The following is a 21,440-nucleotide window of genomic DNA, read 5'->3' as shown; positions in this document are numbered from 1 at the left end:
AGGTATAGCAGGCGGTGAAGGCAGCAAATGGTATGTTGGCCTTCATAGCTAGGGGATTTGAGTATCGGAGCAGGGAGGTCTTACTGCAGTTGTACAGGGCCTTGGTGAGTCCTCACCTGGAATATTGTGTTCAGTTTTGGTCTCATAATCTGAGGAAGGATGTTCTTGCTATTGATGGAGTGCAACAAAGGTTCACCAGACTGATTTCCGGGATGGCAGGACTGACATATGAGGAGAGACTGGATTGATTGGGCCTGTATTCACTGGAGTTGAGAAGAATGAGAGGGGATCTCATAGAAACATATAAAATTCTGATGGGACTGGACAGGTTAGATGCAGGAAGAATGTTCCCGATGTTGGGGAAGTCCAGAACCAGGGGTCACAGTCGAAGGATAAGGGGTAAGCCATTTAGGACAGAGATAAGGAGAAACTTCTTCACTCAGGAGAGTTGTTAACCTGTGGAATTCTCTACCGCAGAGAGTTGTTGATGCCAGTTCATTGGATATATTCAAGAGGGAGTTAGATATGACCCTTACGGCTAAAGGGATCAAGGGGTATGGAGAGAAAGCAGGAAAGGGGTACTGAGGTGAATGATCAGCCATGATCTTATTGAATGGTGGTGCAGGCTTGCAGGGCCGAATGGCCTACTCCTGCACCTATTTTCTATGTTTCTATGTATAGGCCAGACCAGGTAAGGACAGCAGATTTCCTTCCCTAAAGGGCATTAGTGAACCAGATGGGTTTTTATGATAATCCGGTAGTTTCATGGTCACCATTACTGACACCAGCTTTATTAATAACTGAATTTAAATTCCCCAGCTGCCAAGGTGGGATTTGAACTGAAGTTTGTCCAGGTCTCTGGATTACTACTTCAGTAACATAACCACTGCGCTACCGTTCCCGATCTTCAATCGCTGCAGTCCGTGTGGTGAAGGTACTCCCACAGTGCTGTCAGGGAGGGAGTTCCAGGATTTTGACCCAGCGACGATGAAGTAGTGGCGATATATTTCCAAGTCAACATTCCCCCTTATATTTCCTTTGCCGCGCAGTGCCTTTAAGTGGTTGCGCGGCCTATTCTAAATTTCGCGCACGCGCAGTTTTTCCCCTTTAAGCCCATATAAATATATACTTGGATCATCTAATGACATTACCAAAATAAAAAAAAATAAAAAACTCGTGTGTTTTTTGATTGAGAGAACACAAAAATAATCTGCATATAAAAAAAGTGACATTATATTCTACATGTAATTCTTAAACTATTCGTACTGTAGTTCATCATTTTCTGCTTTTAAAATTACACCTTAACCTTTTGCGTTTATGCACAAAGCACAGCACCCCCAGAGCTGGCTGCACGGGACCCGCAGAGCGCTGCCCGACCGCACAGCTTAAAGAGAACATTGATCCCAGTTGGGAAGGTGTGTGGGACTTGGAGAACTTGGGAGGTGAATTTGGAGGTGATGGTGTTCCTGTGCACCTGCTGCCCTCATGATGCACATGTGTACGGACTCCGAAGATCAACGGACAATTTAGATCAACCACTTCATAGAGAGTGGCAAATATTGGGAACAAATGGCTTATGTCAATAAGTTGACAAGAGAACGGGATATGAATATTTGGCACAGAAGGGAATGCAGAAGCATGCGCTCTCGTGAATGAGAGCGAGAAAGAGTGCATGGAAGAACACGTGTAAAAGAGATATAGGGAGAGCACTAGAGAGAGAGAGAGAAGTGCAAGAGATAGTGAGCACACAAGAGTGGAACAGGATAATGTGCAAACGAAAGAGAGAGAGAAATAATTGAGAAATAATAATGTATCGCATCTTATAGAAACATAGAAAATAGGTGCAGGAGTAGGCCATTCAGCCCTTCGAGCCTGCAGCGCCATTCAATGAGTTCATGGCTGAACATGCAACTTCAGTACCCCATTCCTGCTTTCTCGCCATACCCCTTGATCCCCCGAGTAGTAAGGACGACATCTAACTCCTTTTTGAATATATTTAGTGAATTGGCCTCAACAACTTTCTGTGGTAGAGAATTCCACAGGTTCACCACTCTCTGGGTGAAGAAGTTTCTCCTCATCTCAGTCCTAAATGGCTTACCCCTTATCCTTCGACTGTGACCCCTGGTTCTAGACTTCCCTAACAGTGAGAACATTCTTCCTGCATCTAACCTGTCTAAACCCGTCAGAATTTTCAACGTTTCTATGAGATCCCCTCTCATTCTTCTGAACTCCAGTGAATACAAGCCCAGTTGATCCAGTCTTTCTTGATAGGTCAGTCCCGCCATCCCGGGAATCAGTCTGGTGAACCTTCCCTGCACTCCCTCACTAGCAAGAACGTCCTTCCTCAAGTTAGAAGACCAAAACTGTACACAATACTCCAGGTGTGGCCTCACCAAGGCCCTGTACAACTGTACTCCCTGCCCCGTACTCAAATCCCCTCGCTATGAAGGCCAACATGCCATTTGCTTTCTTAACCGCCTGCTGTACCTGCATGCCAACCTTCAATGATTGATGTACCATGACACCCAGGTCTCGTTGCACCTCCCCTTTTCCTAATCTGTCACCATTCAGATAATAGTCTGTCTCTCTGTTTTTACCACCAAAGTGGATAACCTCACATTTATCCACATTATACTTTATCTGCCATGCATTTGCCCACTCACCTAACCTATCCTATCCAAGTCACTCTGCAGCCTCGTAGCATCCTCCTTGCAGCTCACACTGCCACTCAACTTAGTGTCATCCGCAAACTTGGAGATACTACATTTAATCCCCTCGTCTAAATCATTAATGTACAATGTAAACAGCTGGGGCCCCAACACAGAACCTTGAGGTACCCCACTAGTCACTGCCTGCCATTCTGAAAAGTATCCATCTGCTCCTACTCTTGGCTTCCTGTCTGCCAACCAGTTCTCAATCCACGTCAGCACACTACCCCCAATCCCATGGGCTTTAACTTTGCACATTAATCTCTTGTGTGGGACCTTATCGAAAGCCTTCTGAAAGTCCAAATACACCACATCAACTGGTTCCCCCTTGTCCACTCGACTGGAAACATCCTCAAAAAATTCCAGAAGATTTGTCAAGCATGATTTCCCTTTCACAAATCCATGCTGACTTGGACCCATCATGTCACCTCTTTCCAAATGCGCTGCTATGATATCCTTAATAATGGATTCCATCATTTTACCCACTACCGATGTCAGGCTGACCAGTCTATAATTCCCTGTTTTCTCTCCCTCCTTTTTTAAAAAGTGGGGTTACATTGGCTACCGTCCACTCCATAGGAACTGATCCAGAGTCTATGGAATGTTGGAAAATGACTGTCAATGCATCTGCTATTTCCAAGGCCACCTCCTTAAGTACTCTGGGATGCAGACCATCAGGCCCTGGGGATTTATCGGCCTTCAATCCCATCAATTTCCCCAACACAATTTCCCGACTAATAAGGATTTCGCTCAGTTCCTCCTTTTTACTAGACCCTCTGACCCCTTTTATATCAGGGAGGTTGTTTGTGTCCTCCTTAGTGAATAGCAAACCAAAGTACTTGTTCAATTGGTCTGCCATTTCTTTTTGTTCCTAGTTATGACATCTCCTGATTCTGACTGCAGGGGACCTACATTTGTCTTGACTAACCTTTTTCTCTTTACATATCTATAGAAGCTTTTGCAGTCCATTTTAATGTTCCCTGCAAGCTTCCTCTCATACTCTATTTTCCCTGCCCTAATCAAACCCTTTGTCCTCCTCTGCTGAGTTCTAAATTTCTCCCAGTCCCCGGGTTCGCTGCTATTTCTGGCCAATTTGTATGCCACTGCCTTGGCTTTAATACTATCCCTGATTTCCCTTGATAGCCACGGTTGAGCCACCTTCCCTTTTTTATTTTTACGCCAGACAGGGATGTACAATTGTTGTTGTGCATCCATGCGGTCTCAAAATGTCTGCCATCGCCCATCCACTGTCAACCCCTTAAGTATCATTCGCCAATCTATCATAGCCAATTCACGCCTCATACCTTCAAAGTTACCCTTCTTTAAGTTCTGAACCATGGTCTCTGAATTAACTGTTTCATTGTCCATCCTAATGCAGAATTCCATCATATTATGGTCACTCTTCACCAAAGGGCCTCGCACAACGAGATTGCTAATTAATCCTCTCTCATTATACAACACCCAGTCTAAGATGGCCTCCCCCCTAGTTGGTTCCTCAACATATTGGTCTAGAAAACCATCCCTTGTGCACTCCAGGAAATCCTCCTCCACCATATTGTTTCCAGTTTGGTTAGCCCAATCTATATGCATATTAAAGTCACCCATGATAACTGCTGCACCTTTATTGCATGCACCCCTAATTTCCTGTTTGATGCCCTCCCGAACATCACTACTACTGTTTGGAGGTCTGTACACAACTCCCACTAGCGTTTTCTGCCCTTTGGTGTTCCGTAGCTCCACCTATACCGATTCCACATCATCCAAGCTAATGCCTTTCCTTACAATTGCATTAATTTTCTCTTTAACCAGCAACACCACCCCGCCTCCTTTTCCTTTCTGTCTATCCTTCCTAAATGTTGAATACCCTTTGATGTTGAGTTCCCAGCCTTGGTCACCCTGGAACCATGTCTCCGTGATGCCAATCACATCGTATCCGTTAACTGCTGTCTGCGCAGTTAATTCGTCCACCTTATTCCGAATACTCCTCGCATTGAGGCACAGAGCCTTCAGGCTTGCCTTTTTAACACACTTTGACCCTTTAGAATTTTGCTGCAAAGTGGCCCTTTTTGTTTTTTGCCTTGGGTTTCTCTGCCCTCCACTTTACTCATCTCCTTTCTGTCTTTTACTTCTGTCTCCATTTTGTTTCCCTGTCTCCCTGCATTGGTTCCCATCCCCCTGCTATATTGTTTAACTCCTCCCCAACAGCACTAGCAAACAGTCCTCCTGGGACATTGGTTCCGGTCCTGCCCAGGTGCAGACCATCCAGTTTGTACTGGTTCCACCTCCCCCAGAACCGGTTCCAATGCCCCAGGAATTTGAATCCCTCCCTGCTCAACCACGTATTCATCTGCACTATCCTGCGATTCTTACTCTGACTAGCACGTGGCACTGGTAGCAATCCAGAGATTACTACTTTTGAGGTCCTACTTTTAAAATTTAGCTCCTAGCTCCTTCAATTCGTTTCGTAGGACCTCATCCCCCCGTTTTTTACCTATATCATTGGTACCAATGTGCACCATGATAACTGGCTGTTCACCCTCCCTTTTTAGAATGTCCTGCACCCGCTCCGAGACATCCTTGACCCTTGCACCAGGGAGGCAAACAAATCCTGGAGTCTCGGTTGCTGCCACAGAAACGCCTATCTATTCCCCTTACAATTGAATCCCCTATCACTATCGCTCTCCCACTCTTGTTCCTGCCCTCCTGTGCAGCAGAGCCAGCCACGGTGCCATGAATTTGGCTGCTGCTGCCCTCCCCTGATGAGTCAATCCCCCTCAACAGTACTCAAAGCGGTGTATCTGTTTTGCAGGGGGATGACCGCAGGGTACCCCTGCACTACCTTCCTTGCACTGCTCTTCCTGTTGGTCTTCCATTCCCTATCTGGCTGTGAACCCTTTACCTGCGATAAGACCAACTCACTACACGTACTAATCACGTCATTCCCAGCATCATGGATGCTCCAGAGTGCATCCACCTTCAGCTCCAATTCTGCAACGCGGTCCGTCAGGAGCTGCAGGCGGATACACTTCGCGCACACGTAGTCGTCAGGGACACCGGAAGTGTCCCCGAATTCCCACATAGTACTGGAGGAGCATATCACATGTCCGTGCTCTCCTGCCATGACTTAACCCTTAGATACACTTAATTTGGCGACAACAATGTTAACAGGGTACTTACAGATATAAAAAGAAAAAGAAAAGCTACTTATCAATCACCAGCCAATCACTTACACCTTTGGCTGTGACATCACCTTTTGATTTCTTTCTTGCTTCCTCTCCCCGCTGCAGCTGCACAAGCTTGGCCTTTTGTAGGCCTGGGACACTGCCACTCCGCCTCTTGACCTCCCGCTGGGCCTCCCCGACTCACGTTGGCCTTTTGTAGGCCTGGGACACTGCCACTCCGCCTGTCGACCTCCCGCTGGGCCTCCCCGACTCACGCTGGCCTTTTGTAGGCCTGGGACACTGCCACTCCGCCTGTCGACCTCCCGCTGGGCCTCCCCGACTCACGTTGGCCTTTTGTAGGCCTGGGACACTGCCACTCCGCCTGTCGACCTCCCGCTGGGCCTCCCCGACTCACGCTGGCCTTTTGTAGGCCTGGGACACTGCCACTCCGCCTGTCGACCTCCCGCTGGGCCTCCCCGACTCACGTTGGCCTTTTGTAGGCCTGGGACGCTGCCGCTCCGCCTCTTGACCTCCCGCTGGGCCTCCCCGACTCACGTTGGCCTTTTGTAGGCCTGGGACGCTGCCGCTCCGCCTGTCGACCTCCCGCTGGGCCCCCCCGACTCATGCTGGCCTTTTGTAGGCCTGGGACACTGCCGCTCCGCCTCTTGACCTCCCGCTGAACTCAGACCTATCTGATATGTGCAATGGTCTTTCCTGATTCTGTACATAAGAAATGGGAGCAGTAGTAGGCCATACGGCCCCTCGAGCCTGCTCCGCCATTTAATACGATCATGGCTGATTCTGTACATTCCCATATTCCCATTAGTAGGCATGTCATGGGCACTGGTAAAAATGACTGTGATAACTGAAGTTTGGGACACAGGTATGAGTAACTGCTGACTGAATACAAAGATTAAAGCCGGGGTAGAACCGTAACAATTTCCCTACCTGGAATCATTTTAATGCCCACATTCACATTTTTCCAGTCGGAAATGTTACTGAACTTCCAATCCAGGATAAAGTTGCCATTGTCCGTCACCACCGGTCCCTGGAATAAACCACCAACACATTGAAACAGTTCCCTCATCCCACAATCCACACAGACCCAGGTCCTCTCCAGCCCAGAGAAGGGGCTTCCGCCAACCCTCTCCAAGATGCCGAGTTGCTGCGATGTAGCTCCACAGGAGTCAGCCTGGTCTCAGTGGGCAGCTCTCTGGCCTCACAGTTCAGAAGGTTGTGGGGTCGAGTCCCACTCGAGACCTGAGCACTTAATCTCGGTCGACACTCCAGTGCAGTGCTGAGGGAGTACCTGCTCAGTCACAGGTGCCACCTTTCGGATGAGATGTTAAACCGAGGCCTCGTTTGCCCTCTCAGGTGAATGTAAAAGATCCCATAGCTTTTTTTTTTTGAAGACGAGGAGCAGGAGACTCCTCCCCAGTGTCCTGGGCAATATTTATCCCCTCAACCAATATCACTAAACCAGAACTCATTGGTGTTTGTGGGACCTTGCTGTGCACAAATTGGCTGCTGCTTTATGTACATGAAGACAATGACAAATACATACATGGGGGAGGGGGGGGGGGGGGGAAAGAGATGCATGCATAGTGATTATGTTATTGGACTAGTAATCCAGAGGTCTGGACTAATAATCCGGAGACACGCGTTCAAATCCCATCATGGCAGCTGGGAAACTTAAATTCAGTTCATTAAATTAAATAAAATATAAAACTAGCATCAGTAATGGTGACCATGTAACTATCAGATTGTCATAAAAACCCATCTGGTTCACTGATGTTCTTTAGAGAAGGAAATCTGCCGCCCTTACCCCGTCTGGCCGATGTGTAACTCCAATGTGGTTGACTCTTGACTGCCCTCTGAAATGGTGGCTCACCACCACAGCTTCTCAAGGGCAATAAATGCTGGCCTTGCCAGCGATGTCCACATCCCATGAACGGATAAATAATACTTCCTCAGCTTTGGGATGTTCCTGAGGTCGGGAAAGGTGCTATATAAATAAAAGTCCTTTCTTTCACATGCTTGGCCCCTTACTGAGGCCTCACTCTAGCGGCGATTTGTCTGTGCGGAAGCCTGAACAAGGAATATCAGTAAGGTATTCGGCCACGGGAATGGGAAGTTAAGCACATAGTCTGACCAAGTTCCGTCTCTCCTCACACATAGCCCCTCCAACATGGTCCATTGCACAGTGTGCAGCAGCCGGAATGGTCAATCTCCCCTTCCCTAACCCAGGGGTGCCGAGATCCAATCTAGCAATCCTACAGTTACCCCCCCACCCTCAATCACCCAGCTGAGATTAGGTCATTCGGCCCTTGGACTTGAATGTTGGGGGTATGATTAAGAAGTTTGCAGATGACACTAAAATCGGCTGTGTGGTTGACGCTGAAGAAGAAAGCTGCGGACTGCAGGAAGATAATCAGTGTACTGGTCAGGTGGGCAGAACAGTGGCAAATGGAATTCAATCCGGATAAGTGCGAGGTAATGCATTTGGGGAGGTCTAACAAGGCAAGGGAATACACATTAAATGGTACGACACTAAAAAGTGTAGAGGGACAAAGGGACCTTGGAGTGCAGTGGCAGGTCAGAGTGCAAAGGTAAGAATTTGGTAAGTGGGAGAATTCGGGAAAGTGGGAGCGGGAGGTGTTGCTTTGTCTTGTTTTCCCCACCAGTGCTGACTCCCCGACCTGGGAGGAAAAGAAAACGAAGTGTGACATCACAGCCAAGAGGGCAAGTGATTGGCTGGTTGATTGGTGAGTAGTTTTTCTTTTTTCTTTATCTTGTCAGTAAGAAACCTTTGACATTGTTGCCACATTAGGTTATTTTAAGGGTTAAGTCATGGCAGGAGAGCCGAGACCCGTGTCATGCTTCTCCTGTGCCATGTGGGAAATCAGGGATGCTTGTAGTGTCCCTGACGACTATGTGTGCAGGAAGTGTATCCAGCTGCAGCTCCTGTTATGCCGCATGACAGCACTGGAGCTGCAGAGGGATTCACTCTGGAGCATGCGCAATGCTGAGGATGTCGTGGATAGCACGTTCAGTGAGTTGGTCACACCGCAGGTAAAGGTTATAAAGGCAGGTAGGAGATGGGTGACCATTACGGAGAGCAAGAGTAGGAAGGTAGTGCAGAAGTCCCCTGCGGTCATCTCCCTCCAAAACAAATATACCGCTTTGGATATTATTTGGGAAGATGGCTCATCAGGGGAGAGCAGCAGTAGCCAAGTTCATGGCACCGTGGGTGGCTCTGCTGCACAGGAGCGCAGAAAAAAAGAGTGGAAGAGCGATAGTGATAGGGGATTCTATTGTAAGACTCCAGGATGGTATGTTGCCTCCCTGGTCCAAGGGTCAAGGATGTCTCGGAGCGGGTGCAGGACATTCTGGAAGGGGAGGGTGAACAGCCAGTTGTCGTGGTGCATATAGGTACCAACGAAAAAGTGGAATTAGGTCCTACAAGCTGAATTTATAGAGCTAGGAGTTAAATTAAAAAGTAGGACCTCAAAAGGTAGTAATCTCAGGATTGCTACCAGTGCCGTGCTAGTCAGAGTAGAAATAGCAGGATAGCTCATATGAATACATGGCTTGAGTAGTGGCGCAGCAGGGAGGGATTCAAATTCCTGGGACATTGGAACCGGTACTGGGGGAGGTGGGACCAATTACAAACCAGACGGTCTGCACCTGGGCAGGAGCGGAACCAATGTCCTAGGGGGAGTGTTTGCTAGTGCTGTTGGGGAGGGGTTAAACTAATATGGCAGGGGGATGGGAATCTATGTAGAGAGACAGAGGGAACTAAAATGGGGGCAGAAGCAAAAGATGGAAAGGAGAATAGTAAAAGTGGAGGGCAGAGAAATCCCAAGTCAAAAATCAAAAAAGGCCACATTACAGCAAAATTCTAAAGGGACAAAGAGTGTTAAAAAGACAAGCCTGAAGGCTCTGTGCCTCAAAGCGACGAGTATTCGTAATAAGGTGGATGAATTAACTGCGCAGGCAGCTATTAACGATTATGATATAATTGGGATTACGGAGACATGGCTCCAGGGTGACCAAGGCTGGGAACTCAACATCCAGGGGTATTCAATACTCAGGAAGGATAGACAGAGAGGAAAAGGAGGTGGGGTAGCGTTGTTGGTAAAAGAGAAAATTAACGCAATAGTAAGAAAGGACATTATAGGTTGGATGATGTGGAATCGGTATGGGTAGAGCTGCGGAATACCAAAAGGTAGAAAACGCTAGTGGGTGTTGTATACAGACCACCAAACAGTAGTAGTGAGCTTGGGGATGGCATCAAACAAAAAAATTAGGGATGCGTGCAATAAAGGTACAGCAGTTATCATGGGCGATTTTAATCTACATATAGATTGGGTTAACCAAGTTGGTAGCAATGCGGTGGAGGAGGATTTCCTGGAGTGTATTAGGGATGGTTTTCTAGACCAATATGTCGAGGAACCAACTAGAGAGCTGGCCATCCTAGACTGGGTGATGTGTAATGAGAAAGGACTAATTAGCAATCTTGTTGTGCGAAGCCCCCTGGGGAAGAGTGACCATAATATGGTAGAATTCTTTATTAAGATGGAGAGTGACAGTGTTAGTTCAGAGACTAGGGTCCTGAACTTAAGGAAAGGTAACTTCGATGGTATGAGACATGAATTGGCTAGAATAGACTGGCAAATGATACTTAAAGGGTTGACAGTGGATAGGCAATGGCAGACATTTATAGATTGCATGGATGAACTTCAACAATTGTACATCCCTGTTTGGAGTAAAGACAAAAAGGGGAAGGTAGCTCAGCCGTGGCTAACAAGGGGAACTAGGGATAGTGTTAAATCCAAGGAAGAGGCATATAAATTGGCCAGAAAAAGCAGCAAACCTGAGGACTGGGAGAAATTTAGAATTCAGCAGAGGACGTCAAAGGGTCTAATTAGGAGGGGGGAAAATAACGTATGAGAGGAAGCTTGCAGGGAACATAAAAACTGACTGCAAAAGCTTCTATAGATATGTGAAGAGAAAAAGATTAGTGAAGACCAACGTAGGTCCTTTCCAGACAGAATCAGGTGAATTTATAATGGGGAACAAAGAAATGGCAGACCAATTGAACAAATACTTTGGATCTGGCTTCATTAAGGAAAACACAAATAACCTTCTGGAAATACTAGGGGTTCGAGGGTGTAGCGAAAAGAAGGAACTGAAGGAAATCCTTATTAGTCAGGAAACTGTGTTAGGGAAATTGATGGGATTGAATGCCGATAAATCCCCAGGGCCTGATAGGCTGCATCCCAGAGTACTTAAGGAAGTGGCCCTAGAAATAGTGGATGCACTGGTGATCATTTTCCAACATTCTATGGATCAGTTCCTACAGACTGGAGGGAGAGAGAAACGGGGTATTATAGACCAGTTAGCCTGACATCGGTGGTGGAGAAAATGTTGGAATCAATTATTAAAGATGAAATGGCAGCGCATTTGGAAAGCAGTGACAAGGTCGGTCCAAGTCAGCATGGATTTATGAAAGGGAAATCATGCTTGACAAATCTTCTAGAGCTTTTTGAGGATGTAACTAGTAGAGTGGACAAGGAAGAACCAGTGGATGTGATATATTTGGATTTTCAAAAGGCTTTTGACAAGGTCCCACACAAGAGATTAGTGTGCAAAATTAAAGCACATGGTATTGGGGGTAATGCATTGACGTGGATAGAGAACTGGTTGGCAGACAGGAAGCAGAGAGTCGGAATAAACGGATCCTTTTCAGAATGGCAGGCAGTGACCAGTGGGGTGCCGCAGGGTTCAATGCTGAGATCCCAGATATTTACAATATACATCAATGATTTTGATGAAGGAATTGAGTGTAATATCTCCAAGTTTGCAGATGACACTAAGCTGGGTGGCGGTGTGAGCTGTGAGGACGCTAAAAGGCTGCAGGGTGACTTGGACAGGTTAGGTGAGTGGGCAAATGCATGGCAGATGCAGTATAATGTAGATAAATGTGAGGTTATCCACTTTGGTGGCAAAAACACGAAGGCAGAATATTATCTGAATGGCAGCAGATTAGCAAAGGAGGACATGCAACGAGACCTGGGGGTCATGGTTCATCATTCATTGAAAGTTGGCATGCAGGTACAGCAGGCGGTGAAGGTGGCAAATGGTATGTTGGCCTTCATAGCTAGGGGATTTGAGTGTAGGAGCAGGGAGATCTTACTGCAGTTGTACAGGGTCATGGTGAGGCCTCACCTGGAATATTGTGTTCAGTTTTGGTCTCCTAATCTGAGGAACGACGTTCTTGCTATTGAGAGAGTGCAGCGAAGGTTCACCAGACTGATTCCCGGGATGGTGGGACTGACATATGAGGAGAGACTGGACCAACTGGGCCTTTATACACTGGAGTTTAGAAGGATGAGAGGGGATCTCATCGAAACTTACAAGATTCTGACGGGACTGGACAGGTTAGATGCGGGAAGAATGTTCCCGATGATAGGGAAGTCCAGAGGGGACACAATCTTAGGATAAGGGGTAGGCCATTTAGGACTGGGATGAGGAGAAACTTCTTCACTCAGAGAGTTGTTAACCTGTGGAATTCTCTACCGCAGAGAGTTGTTGAAGCCAGTTCATTGGATATATTCAAGAGGGAATTAGACATGGCCCTTACGGCTAAAGGGATCAGGAGTTATGGAGAGAAAGCAGGAAAGGGCTACTGAGGGAATGATCAGCCATAATCTTATTGAATGGTGGTGCAGGCTCGAAGGGCCGAATGGACTATTCCTGCACCTATTTTCTATGTTTTTATGTTTCTATCTATCCACTGGAGTTTAGAAGAATGAGAGGGGATCTCATAGAAACATATAAAATTCTGACAGGATTGGACAGGTTAGATGCAGGAAGAATGTTCTCGTTGCTGGGGTGTTCCAGAACCAGGGAACACAGTTTAAGAAGGGATAAGCCATTTAGGACCGAGATGAGGAGAAACTTCTTCACTCAGAGAGTTGTTAACCTGTGGAATTCTCTACCGCAGAAAGCTGTTGAGGCCAGTTTGTTAGATATATTCAAAAGGGAGTTAGATGTGGCCCTTACGACCAAAGGGAACAAGGGGTATGGAGAGAAAGCAGGAAAGGGGTACTGAGGTTGAATGGTCAGCCATGATCATATTGAATGGTGGTGCAAGCTCAAAGGGCCGAATAGCCTACTCCTTCATCTAATTTCTATGCAGATCCACAGATCCCTGAAGGTAGCAGGCCAGGTAGATAAGGTAGTTAAGAAGGCATATGGAATACAAGAGCAAGGAGGTTATGCTCGAACTGCATAAAATACTAGTTAGGCCACAGCTGGAGTACTGCGTGCAGTTCTGGTCACCACATTACAGGAAAGATGTAATTGCACTGGAACGGGTGCAGAGGAGATTTACAAGAATCTTGCCTGGACTGGAGAATTTTGGTTATGAGGAAAGATTGCAGATGCTGGGTCTGTTTTCTTTGGAACAGAGGAGGCTGAGGGGAGATCTGATTGAGGTGTATAAAATTATGAGGGGCTTGTATAGAGTGGATAGGAAGGACCCGTTTCCCTTGGCAGAGGGGTCAACAACCAGGGGGCATAGATTTAAAGTAATTAGGGGGAGGTTTAGAGGAGATATGGGTGGAAATTATTTCTCGAGGGTGATGGGTATGTTGAACTCACTGCCTGAAAGGATGGTAGAGGCAGAAAGCCTCATCACATTTAAAAAGTACTTGGATGTGCACCTGAAGTGCCGTAACCTACAGGGCTACGGACCAAGGTCTAGAAAGTGGGATTAGACTGGATAGCTCTTGGTCGGCCGACGCGAACACGATGGGCCGAAATGGCCTCCTTCCGTACTGTAGATTTCTGTGATTCTATGAACTGAACTGAATTTAAATTCGCCACCTGCAGTGGTGGGATTTGAACTCGCGTACATTAGTCCTCTGGATTACTAGTTCAGTAAAATAAACTCTGTGCTGCCATACCCCTATACCATTGTTCGAGACAATTGACTTACTACGCACTGGAGATGCTCCATATTACATTATTTTTTTAAACCAGATTAGTCTCTCAAAAGGGCTCCTTAAAAAGAGATCCAAAGATCGACAGGTTTGCTCTGATCTGCAAGGTGAGTATTGGATGAGAGTTTTGTACTTACAGCTTTACTGACAGCCATTCGTAGTTCAACTGCTCCGGCATACTTGGCAGTGATCGCCTTGGCAACCGGCACATAAGCCATTGGGATGACTTCGATTGGAACACCTCGTTTCCATTTCTCCCCAAGGCTTTGGGAATCCTTCCTGAAGGAAAACAAAATGTTTTTTTTGAAGGAATTTAAAACAAGAATAGGTAAGACATAAGAAATAGGAGCAGGAGTGGGTCATAAGGCCCCTCAAGCCTGCTCCGCCATTTAATAAGATCATGGCTGATCCGATCATGGACTCAGCTCCACCTCCTGCCCGCTCCCCATAACCCCTTATCCCCTTATCAGTTAAGAAACTGTCTATCTCTGCCTTAAATTTATTCAATGTCCCAGCTTCCACAGCTCTCTGAGGCAGCGAATTCCACAGATTTACACCCTCAGAAGAAATTCCTCCTCATCTCAGTTTTAAATGGACGGCCGCTTATTCCAAGATCCCCTCTAGTTCTAGTCTCTCCCATCAGTGGAAACATCCTCTCTGCATCCAACTTGTCAAGCCCTCTCATAATCTTATACGTTTCGATAAGATCATCTCTCATTCTGCTGAATTCCACGGCAGTGAATCCAAATGGCACATGGTATTGTGGTAAGGCGCGGAAACTTCTGGAAACTATAAGAGTTTACCGTACAAGGCTGGGATCATGTACTATAAATAAAACCAATTTGCAGAGCTGTATTGAAGCCAATGGCATGAAGTTTGTGCGTGTATCATCCTGGAGACATGTTACTGCAGGTGCCCCCCAGGGATTGGGCCCCAAGCCGCCTACTCTTCACGGTCTTTATTGATGAGCCGGACAGCGGTGTTGGGGGTAAAGTTAGTAGGTTTGGAGATAATACTAAAATCTGTGCAAGGGTTAAGACAGAATAGGAGTGCAATTTAATGCAGAGATTTAGATGGTTTAAATGGTTAGAGAGGTTGAGCAGGTTGGGCCTATACTCATTGGAGTTTGGAAGAATGAGAGGTGATCTTATTGAAACGTATAAGATTATGAGGGGGCTTCACAGAGTAGATACAGAGAGGATGTTTCCCCTCATGGGGGATTCTAAAACTAGGGGGCATAGTTTCAGAATAAGGGGTCGCCCATTTAAAACAGAGATGAGGAGGAATTTCTTCTCTCAGAGGGTCGTGAATCTTTGGCATTCTCTGCCCCAGAGAGCTGTTGAGGCTGGGTCATTATTTCCATTTTAAATACATTCAGATAGATTTTTGAACGAAAAGAGAGTCAAGGGATATGGGGAGTGGGCAGGGAAGTAGAGTTGAGGCCAAGATCAGATCAGCCATGATCTTATTGAATGGGAGCAGGCTCGAGGGGGCCAAATGGCCGCCGACTCCTGCTCCTATTTCTTATGTTCTTATATGCTAGGGGAATGGGCCATACAATGGCAAATGGCATTTAAGCTAGAATAATGTCACATCATGCATGTTGGTAGGACTGACACAGAATACACTTATCATTTACAGGGAACGATGCTGAAAGCGGTTGAGAGAGAGATAGATCTCGGGTGTTCTTGATTACTTTAAAAAGTCATGACAAAAGTAGAGAAGCTATAGCTCTAACCATCCTCTTCCCATCATGCCCTTTTCCTTTATCGCCTATCCAATCTAATCTCGAATGTTGACACAGTTTCTGCCCCAATGACTAACCCTGGGGAATCCCACAGCCTAACAATTCTCGGGATAAAGTGGTCTCCGAGCCGGCTGCCAGGAAAAGGGAGCCGGATTTAGGATAGACTCAGGGAACCAACTCTGGGACGCCGATCTCCTGGAATCCTGAACTAAAACAAGGCAGAGGCATGAGCAGATTCAGGACTCCTGTCCCAGCGACGCCCGTTAATAAATGTCAAGGGCTTGTAATGGCTTAGTAAATAGAGCAGGTACTTATGAAACAAGTCTTCACAGTGGAAGCCAGTAATCAGTGGCGAGTGCAACTGTAATAAATATCCTTGCAAGGATTCAGCAAAGTGGGCCCGTCACTATTTTACACTACCTCCACTTCAACTGCGAAAGTTGAGCGGCGGCACAATCCTTCCAAGGTTAGGTCACAGTTCTGGAGAGAACATTTTGAGCCGCACAACACGATGGAAGGATCAAGATGAGGAGCTGAACTCAGCACCACATCACCTCATTAATAGCGGGGGGTCACAGGCATGTACCCCAAGAGGCTGGGGGAGAACAGCAATGGTCTCGGTGGCCCGAACCACCAACGCTCTCTGGAGGTGGGCTTTGGTGATCAGGGTCTGTTTGAGGCACGTGCACCCTCAGCTGACCCTTGGGTGTCATCTTGACACAGTTGGCAACATTCTCATTTTTGGATCAGAAGATGGTGGGCGTGTACCTCAGTACCAGGGCTTCAGTGCTGCCGCTGGGCACCCCAATCCAATAGAGGGGAGTGTCTTGCGTTGTGAAGGGTGCAGTCCTTCAGATGGGATATGAAACTGGGACCCCCTCTGCCTGTTCAGATGGACGTTAAAAGCTGCACTGGGAAGGTGAGTTGGGATGGTCTTTGAGGATGAGATTCAAATGGATTGAAAGGTCTTCTTTGGCCAAATCCATCAAAGTTAAGACTATGAATCACTGAAGGATTGAATAAAATACACATCTTTTGCAAAGGGACGGACGACAAATAATCCAGCCAGGACCTTACCTGTAATCTGCAACAACAATAAATTTCTTTGCACAGCCAGCAACGATCTTCTCCTGAGTCAAGCAGCCCCTGTTGGAAGAGGAGGGGGGCAGCAGCATTACACTCAAACACACACAACCTACCATCCACATTATCACTAGATACTTACCGGATAGATGAGGAAGGCCATTTGACCCATCATAGCCCACCAACCCCCCCCCTCCCCCACAAGCCAATCAGAGCAGCTGACTTGCATAAAACGACTTTGGGTTTTTTGTCTTCCCGATCTGACTCGAAGGTTAATTCCAAGTGCTGGTGAATGTGTGGAGAATTCCTGTCGTGCAACTGTGTCAGCTGTGGCTCAGTGGGTAGCACACTCGCCTCGGAGTCAGAAGGTTGAGTGTTCAAGTCCCACTCCAGGAACTTGAGCACATAAATCTAAGCTGACCCTCCAGTGCAGTGCTGAGGGAGTGTTGCACTGTCGGAGGTGCCGTCATTTCAAATGAGGCATCAAACCGAGGCCCCATCTGCCCTCTCAGGTGGACATAAAAGATCCCATGGCACTATTTTCGAAGAAGAGCAAGGGAGTTATCCCCGGTGTACTGGCCAATATTTATCCCTCAATCAACATCACAGAAAATGATTATTTGATCATTATCACATTGCTGTTTGTGGGAATTTGCTGTGCGCATACTGACTGCCGCGTTTCCTACATTACAACAGTGACTACACTCCAAAACTACTTCATTGCTTTAAATCGCTTTGAGATGTCCGGTGGTGGTGAAAGGCGCTATATAAACGCAAGTCTTTCTTTCTTATTGGCCGAGTCAAAGCTCCGGGGAGAGAGTGAAGCTGGAGATCAGTCGCCCCAACCAAAGGCTCCTGAATTGCAGGATCACTGGAAAAGTTATCCCGAGGAGGTTAAACAAGCATCTGTGGGTATTTGAATTATATTATGTGGGGTGGGGAGAAGCAGTGAACTCCCTCCCTTATTATTATTAACAACAACAACTGATTTAATTTGATTCAATTGCTGATTTTCTCATTTTAAACTTAATTTATAATTATGGTATATATTATTTAATTGTTTAATATAATTAATCTTTATTATACTGATTTTACTATTGTATACTCCTTATTGTATTATTTACAATGTAATTTTTTCACCTGTGTCTATCTGTGTGCGCATTTTGGTTGCCACTTCGGACCCGAGCCTTTAACCTCTTTTTACACTTCCTTCTCAGCTTTTTCTCTCTTTCCCTCAATGGTCAATGTCTAACGTGTTGTAACACTATTGTGAAGCGCCTTGGGAGGTTTGACTACGTTAAAGGCGCTATATAAATATAAAAGTTATTATTATTGTATTCAATTGTTGGGGCAAAGCGGGTTGTCCTTGGCCTGGGAAGGAAGGGCGACCTATTCTTGCTCCACGGGACACCCCGAGGTCGTGAAAGGTGCTGCATAAATATATGTTCATTCTTGAAAGATAAAGAGCACCCAGCCCAACCAGTCCGCCCCACACAATGACGACACCCCTTACCCCGAAACATTCGACGCTCCACCCCAACCGGAGCCATGTGATCTCCTGGGAGGCGCAAAAAAACAGATAAAAACCCAGGCCAATTTAGGGGTAAATAATTTCTGGGAAAATTTCAATCATAGAATGGTTCATCATCATCATAGGCAGTCCCTTGAAATCGAGAAAGACTTGCTTCCACTCCTGAAGTGAGTTCTTTGGTGGCTGAACAGTCCAATATGAGAACCACAGACTGTCACAGGTGGGACAGATATTCATTGAGGAAAGGGTGGGTGGGATTGGTTTGCCGCACGCTCTTTCCGCTGCCTGCGCTTGATTTCTGCACGCTCTCGGCCTTGAGACTCGAGGTGCTCAGTGCCCTCTCGGATGCACTTCCTCCACTAGGGGCGTTCTTGGGCCACAGAGACTTCCAGGTGTTGGTGGGGACGTTGCACTTTATCAGGGAGGCTTTGAGGGTGTCCACGTAGCGTTTCCGCTGCCCACCTTTGGCTCGTTTGCCGTGAAGGAGTTCCGAGTAGAGCACTTGCTTTGGGAGTCTCGTGTCTGGCATGCGAACGATGTGTCCTGCCCATCGGAACTGATCGAGTGTGCTTAGTGCTTTAATGCTGGGGATGTTGTCCTGCATGAGGACGCTGATGTTGGTGCGCCTGTCTTCCTCGGGGATTTGTCGGATCTTGCGGAGACATCGTTGGTGATATTTCTCCAGCAACTTAAGGTGTCTGCTGTACATGGTCCATGTCTCTGAGCCATACAGGAGGGCAGGTATTACTACAGCCCTGTAGACCATGAGCTTGGTGGCAGTTTTGAGGGCTTGGTCTTCAAATGCTTTTCCTCAGGCGGCTGAAGGCTGCACTGGAGGTGGAGGCAGTGTTGGATCTCGTTGTCGATGCCTGCTCTTGTTGCTAGGAGGCTCCCGAGATATGGGAAATGGTCCACATTGTCCAGGGCCGCGCTGCGGATTTTGATGACTTGGGGGGGGGGGGTGCAGTGCTGTACGGCGAGGACAGGTTGGTGGAGGACCTTTATCTTACAGATGTTTAGCGTAAGGCCCATGCTTTCGTACAGCTCAGTAAATACGTCGACTATGTCCTGGAGTTCAGCCTCTGTATGTGTGCAGACGCAGGCATCGTCCGCGTACTGTAGCTTGACGACAGAGGTTGGGGTGGTCTTGGACCTGGCCTGGAGACGGCGCGGGTTGAACAGGTTCCCACTGGTTCTGTAGTTTAGTTCCACTCCAACGGGGAGCTTGTTGGCTTGAGGTGGAGCATGGCGGCGAGGAAGATTGAGAAGAGGGTTGGGGTGATGACACAGCCCTGTTTGACCCCGGTCCAGACGTGGATTGGGTCTGTGATGGATCCTTTGGTAAGGATCACGGCCTGTGTCTCGTCATGAAGCAGGTGGAGGATGGTGATGAACTTTTGGGGGCATCCGAAACTGAAGAGGATGCTCCATAGACCCTCGCGGTTTACAGTGTCAAAGGCCTTTGTAAGGTCAAAGAAGGTCATGTATAAGAGCTGGTGCTGCTCCTACATTTTTCCTGTCACAGTTGTGCTGGAAAAATCATGTCCGTTGTGCCCCGTACGGGTTGAAATCTGCACTGTGACTCTGGGAGGGGAGGGGGCAACAGAAGCAGTGTGGCAAAAAAGTCAATGCTGGAGCACATAAGGACCCAGCTAAGAGAGCCCTATACAGCAAGTGCCTCACAGCTAACCTGGCGTGGCTTGATGACCCTGAGACGCAGAATGTCCACAGCACTTGGTCTGTGAATAGTCGCTTGGTCACTTGGCCAGGAAACACCAGGATTGGTTTGATGAGAATGATCAGGAGGTCCAAGAGCTAATAGATGGGAAGCGCAGGGCATTTTTGAGTCTTAAATAACAACCCAACTCAGGAGCAGCAAAGCAACAGACAGCTCAAGGCTGAGGTCCAACAAAAAGCCCAGTACCTAAAGAACAGGTGGTGGATGGAGAAAGCACAGGAGATACAGCAGCTGGCCGACAGCCATGATGTGCGAGGATTCTTCCATAAGCCATAAGACAGCTTAAAAACAACAAGGTTACGGGTGCAGACGGAATCCCTGCTGAGGCATTGCAGTATGGCGAAGAGGCACTGCTGGCACGACATGACCTCATCTCTCTCATCTGGAGGGAGGAGAGCATGCCGGGAGATCTCAGAGATGCAGTGATCGTGACCATCTTTTAAAAAAGGGGACAAGTCTGACTGCAGCAACTACAGAGGAATCTCCCTGCTATCAGCCACTGGGAAAGTCGTCGCGAGAGTCCTCCTCAACTGTCTTCTCCCCGTGGCCAAGGAGCTCCTCTGAGTCACAGAACGGTTACAGCACAGAAGGAGGCCATTCGGCCCATCGAGTCCATGCCAGCTCTCTGCAAGAGCACTTCAGCTAGTCCCACTCCCCGCCCTTTCCCCATAGCCCGGCAATTTTTTTCCCTTCAGGTACTTAACCAATTCCCTTTTGAAAGCCATGATTGAATCTGCCTCCACCTCAGTTTCAGGCAGTGCATTCCCGATCCTAACCACCTCGCTGAGTAAAAAAGTTTTTCCTCATGTCGCCTTTGGTTCTTTTCCCAATCACCTTAAATCTGTATCCTCTGGTTCTCGACCCTTCCGCCAATGGGAACAGTTTCTCTCTATTTGGTCTGTCTAGACCCCCTCGTGATTTTGCATTTTCTTTGCATTTTTTTTTTGAAGAGCCATTAGATTCTGGATAGACCCAAGAACTGTTCGTGTGTAACACTCACCCTCCGCCCTTGATTAAGTTGAGGTCACAGTCCACCTCATCTGCACCATCAATGGCGACATCGATCTGAGAGAGTAATGGAAGGAGAAAAACATACTAATCAATCTAGTAAGTATGCAGCAACGCAGGCGTCCCCATTAGCATTGGCCAGCACAGTATACAAGACACTGGTTTTAAATTATTCATTCTTGGGCAAGGCCAGAATTTATTGCCCATCCATAATTGCCCTGGAGAAGGCGGTGGTAGCCGCCGCCTTGAACCGCTGCAGTCCGTGTGGTGAAGGTACTCCCACAGTGCTGCCACGGGAACGGTAGCATAGGTTATGTCACTGGATTTGTAATCCAGAGGCCTGTTCCAATGATCCAGAGCTACGAGTTCAAATACCACCACAGCAGCTGTGGAATTCGATTAAATAAATAAATCTGGAATAAAAAGCTAGTATCGGTAACGGTGACCCATGAAAC

The 21,440-nt window shown here is 47.2% G+C and overlaps 1 protein-coding gene across 1 annotated transcript in view; it reads right to left on the bottom strand.

Moving 5' to 3' along the window:
- The window catches only part of rpia (ribose 5-phosphate isomerase A (ribose 5-phosphate epimerase)), a 47,708-nt gene that overhangs the window by 3,772 nt on the left and 22,496 nt on the right, over positions 1-21,440 (bottom strand). The window contains exons 5-8 of the mRNA XM_070861347.1: positions 20,978-21,042; positions 16,703-16,771; positions 14,016-14,157; positions 6,818-6,917 (exon numbers count right to left, since the gene is read on the bottom strand). Coding sequence (XP_070717448.1) covers positions 6,818-6,917; positions 14,016-14,157; positions 16,703-16,771; positions 20,978-21,042 — 376 coding nt within the window. The remainder of the gene's footprint in view (positions 1-6,817; positions 6,918-14,015; positions 14,158-16,702; positions 16,772-20,977; positions 21,043-21,440) is intronic.

This window comes from Pristiophorus japonicus, chromosome 2 (genome assembly GCF_044704955.1).
Source record: "Pristiophorus japonicus isolate sPriJap1 chromosome 2, sPriJap1.hap1, whole genome shotgun sequence".
NCBI classification, from domain to species: Eukaryota; Metazoa; Chordata; class Chondrichthyes; family Pristiophoridae; genus Pristiophorus; species Pristiophorus japonicus.
The sequence above is the reverse complement of the archived record's forward strand: the minus strand, read 5'-3'. Positions and strand labels throughout refer to the sequence as shown.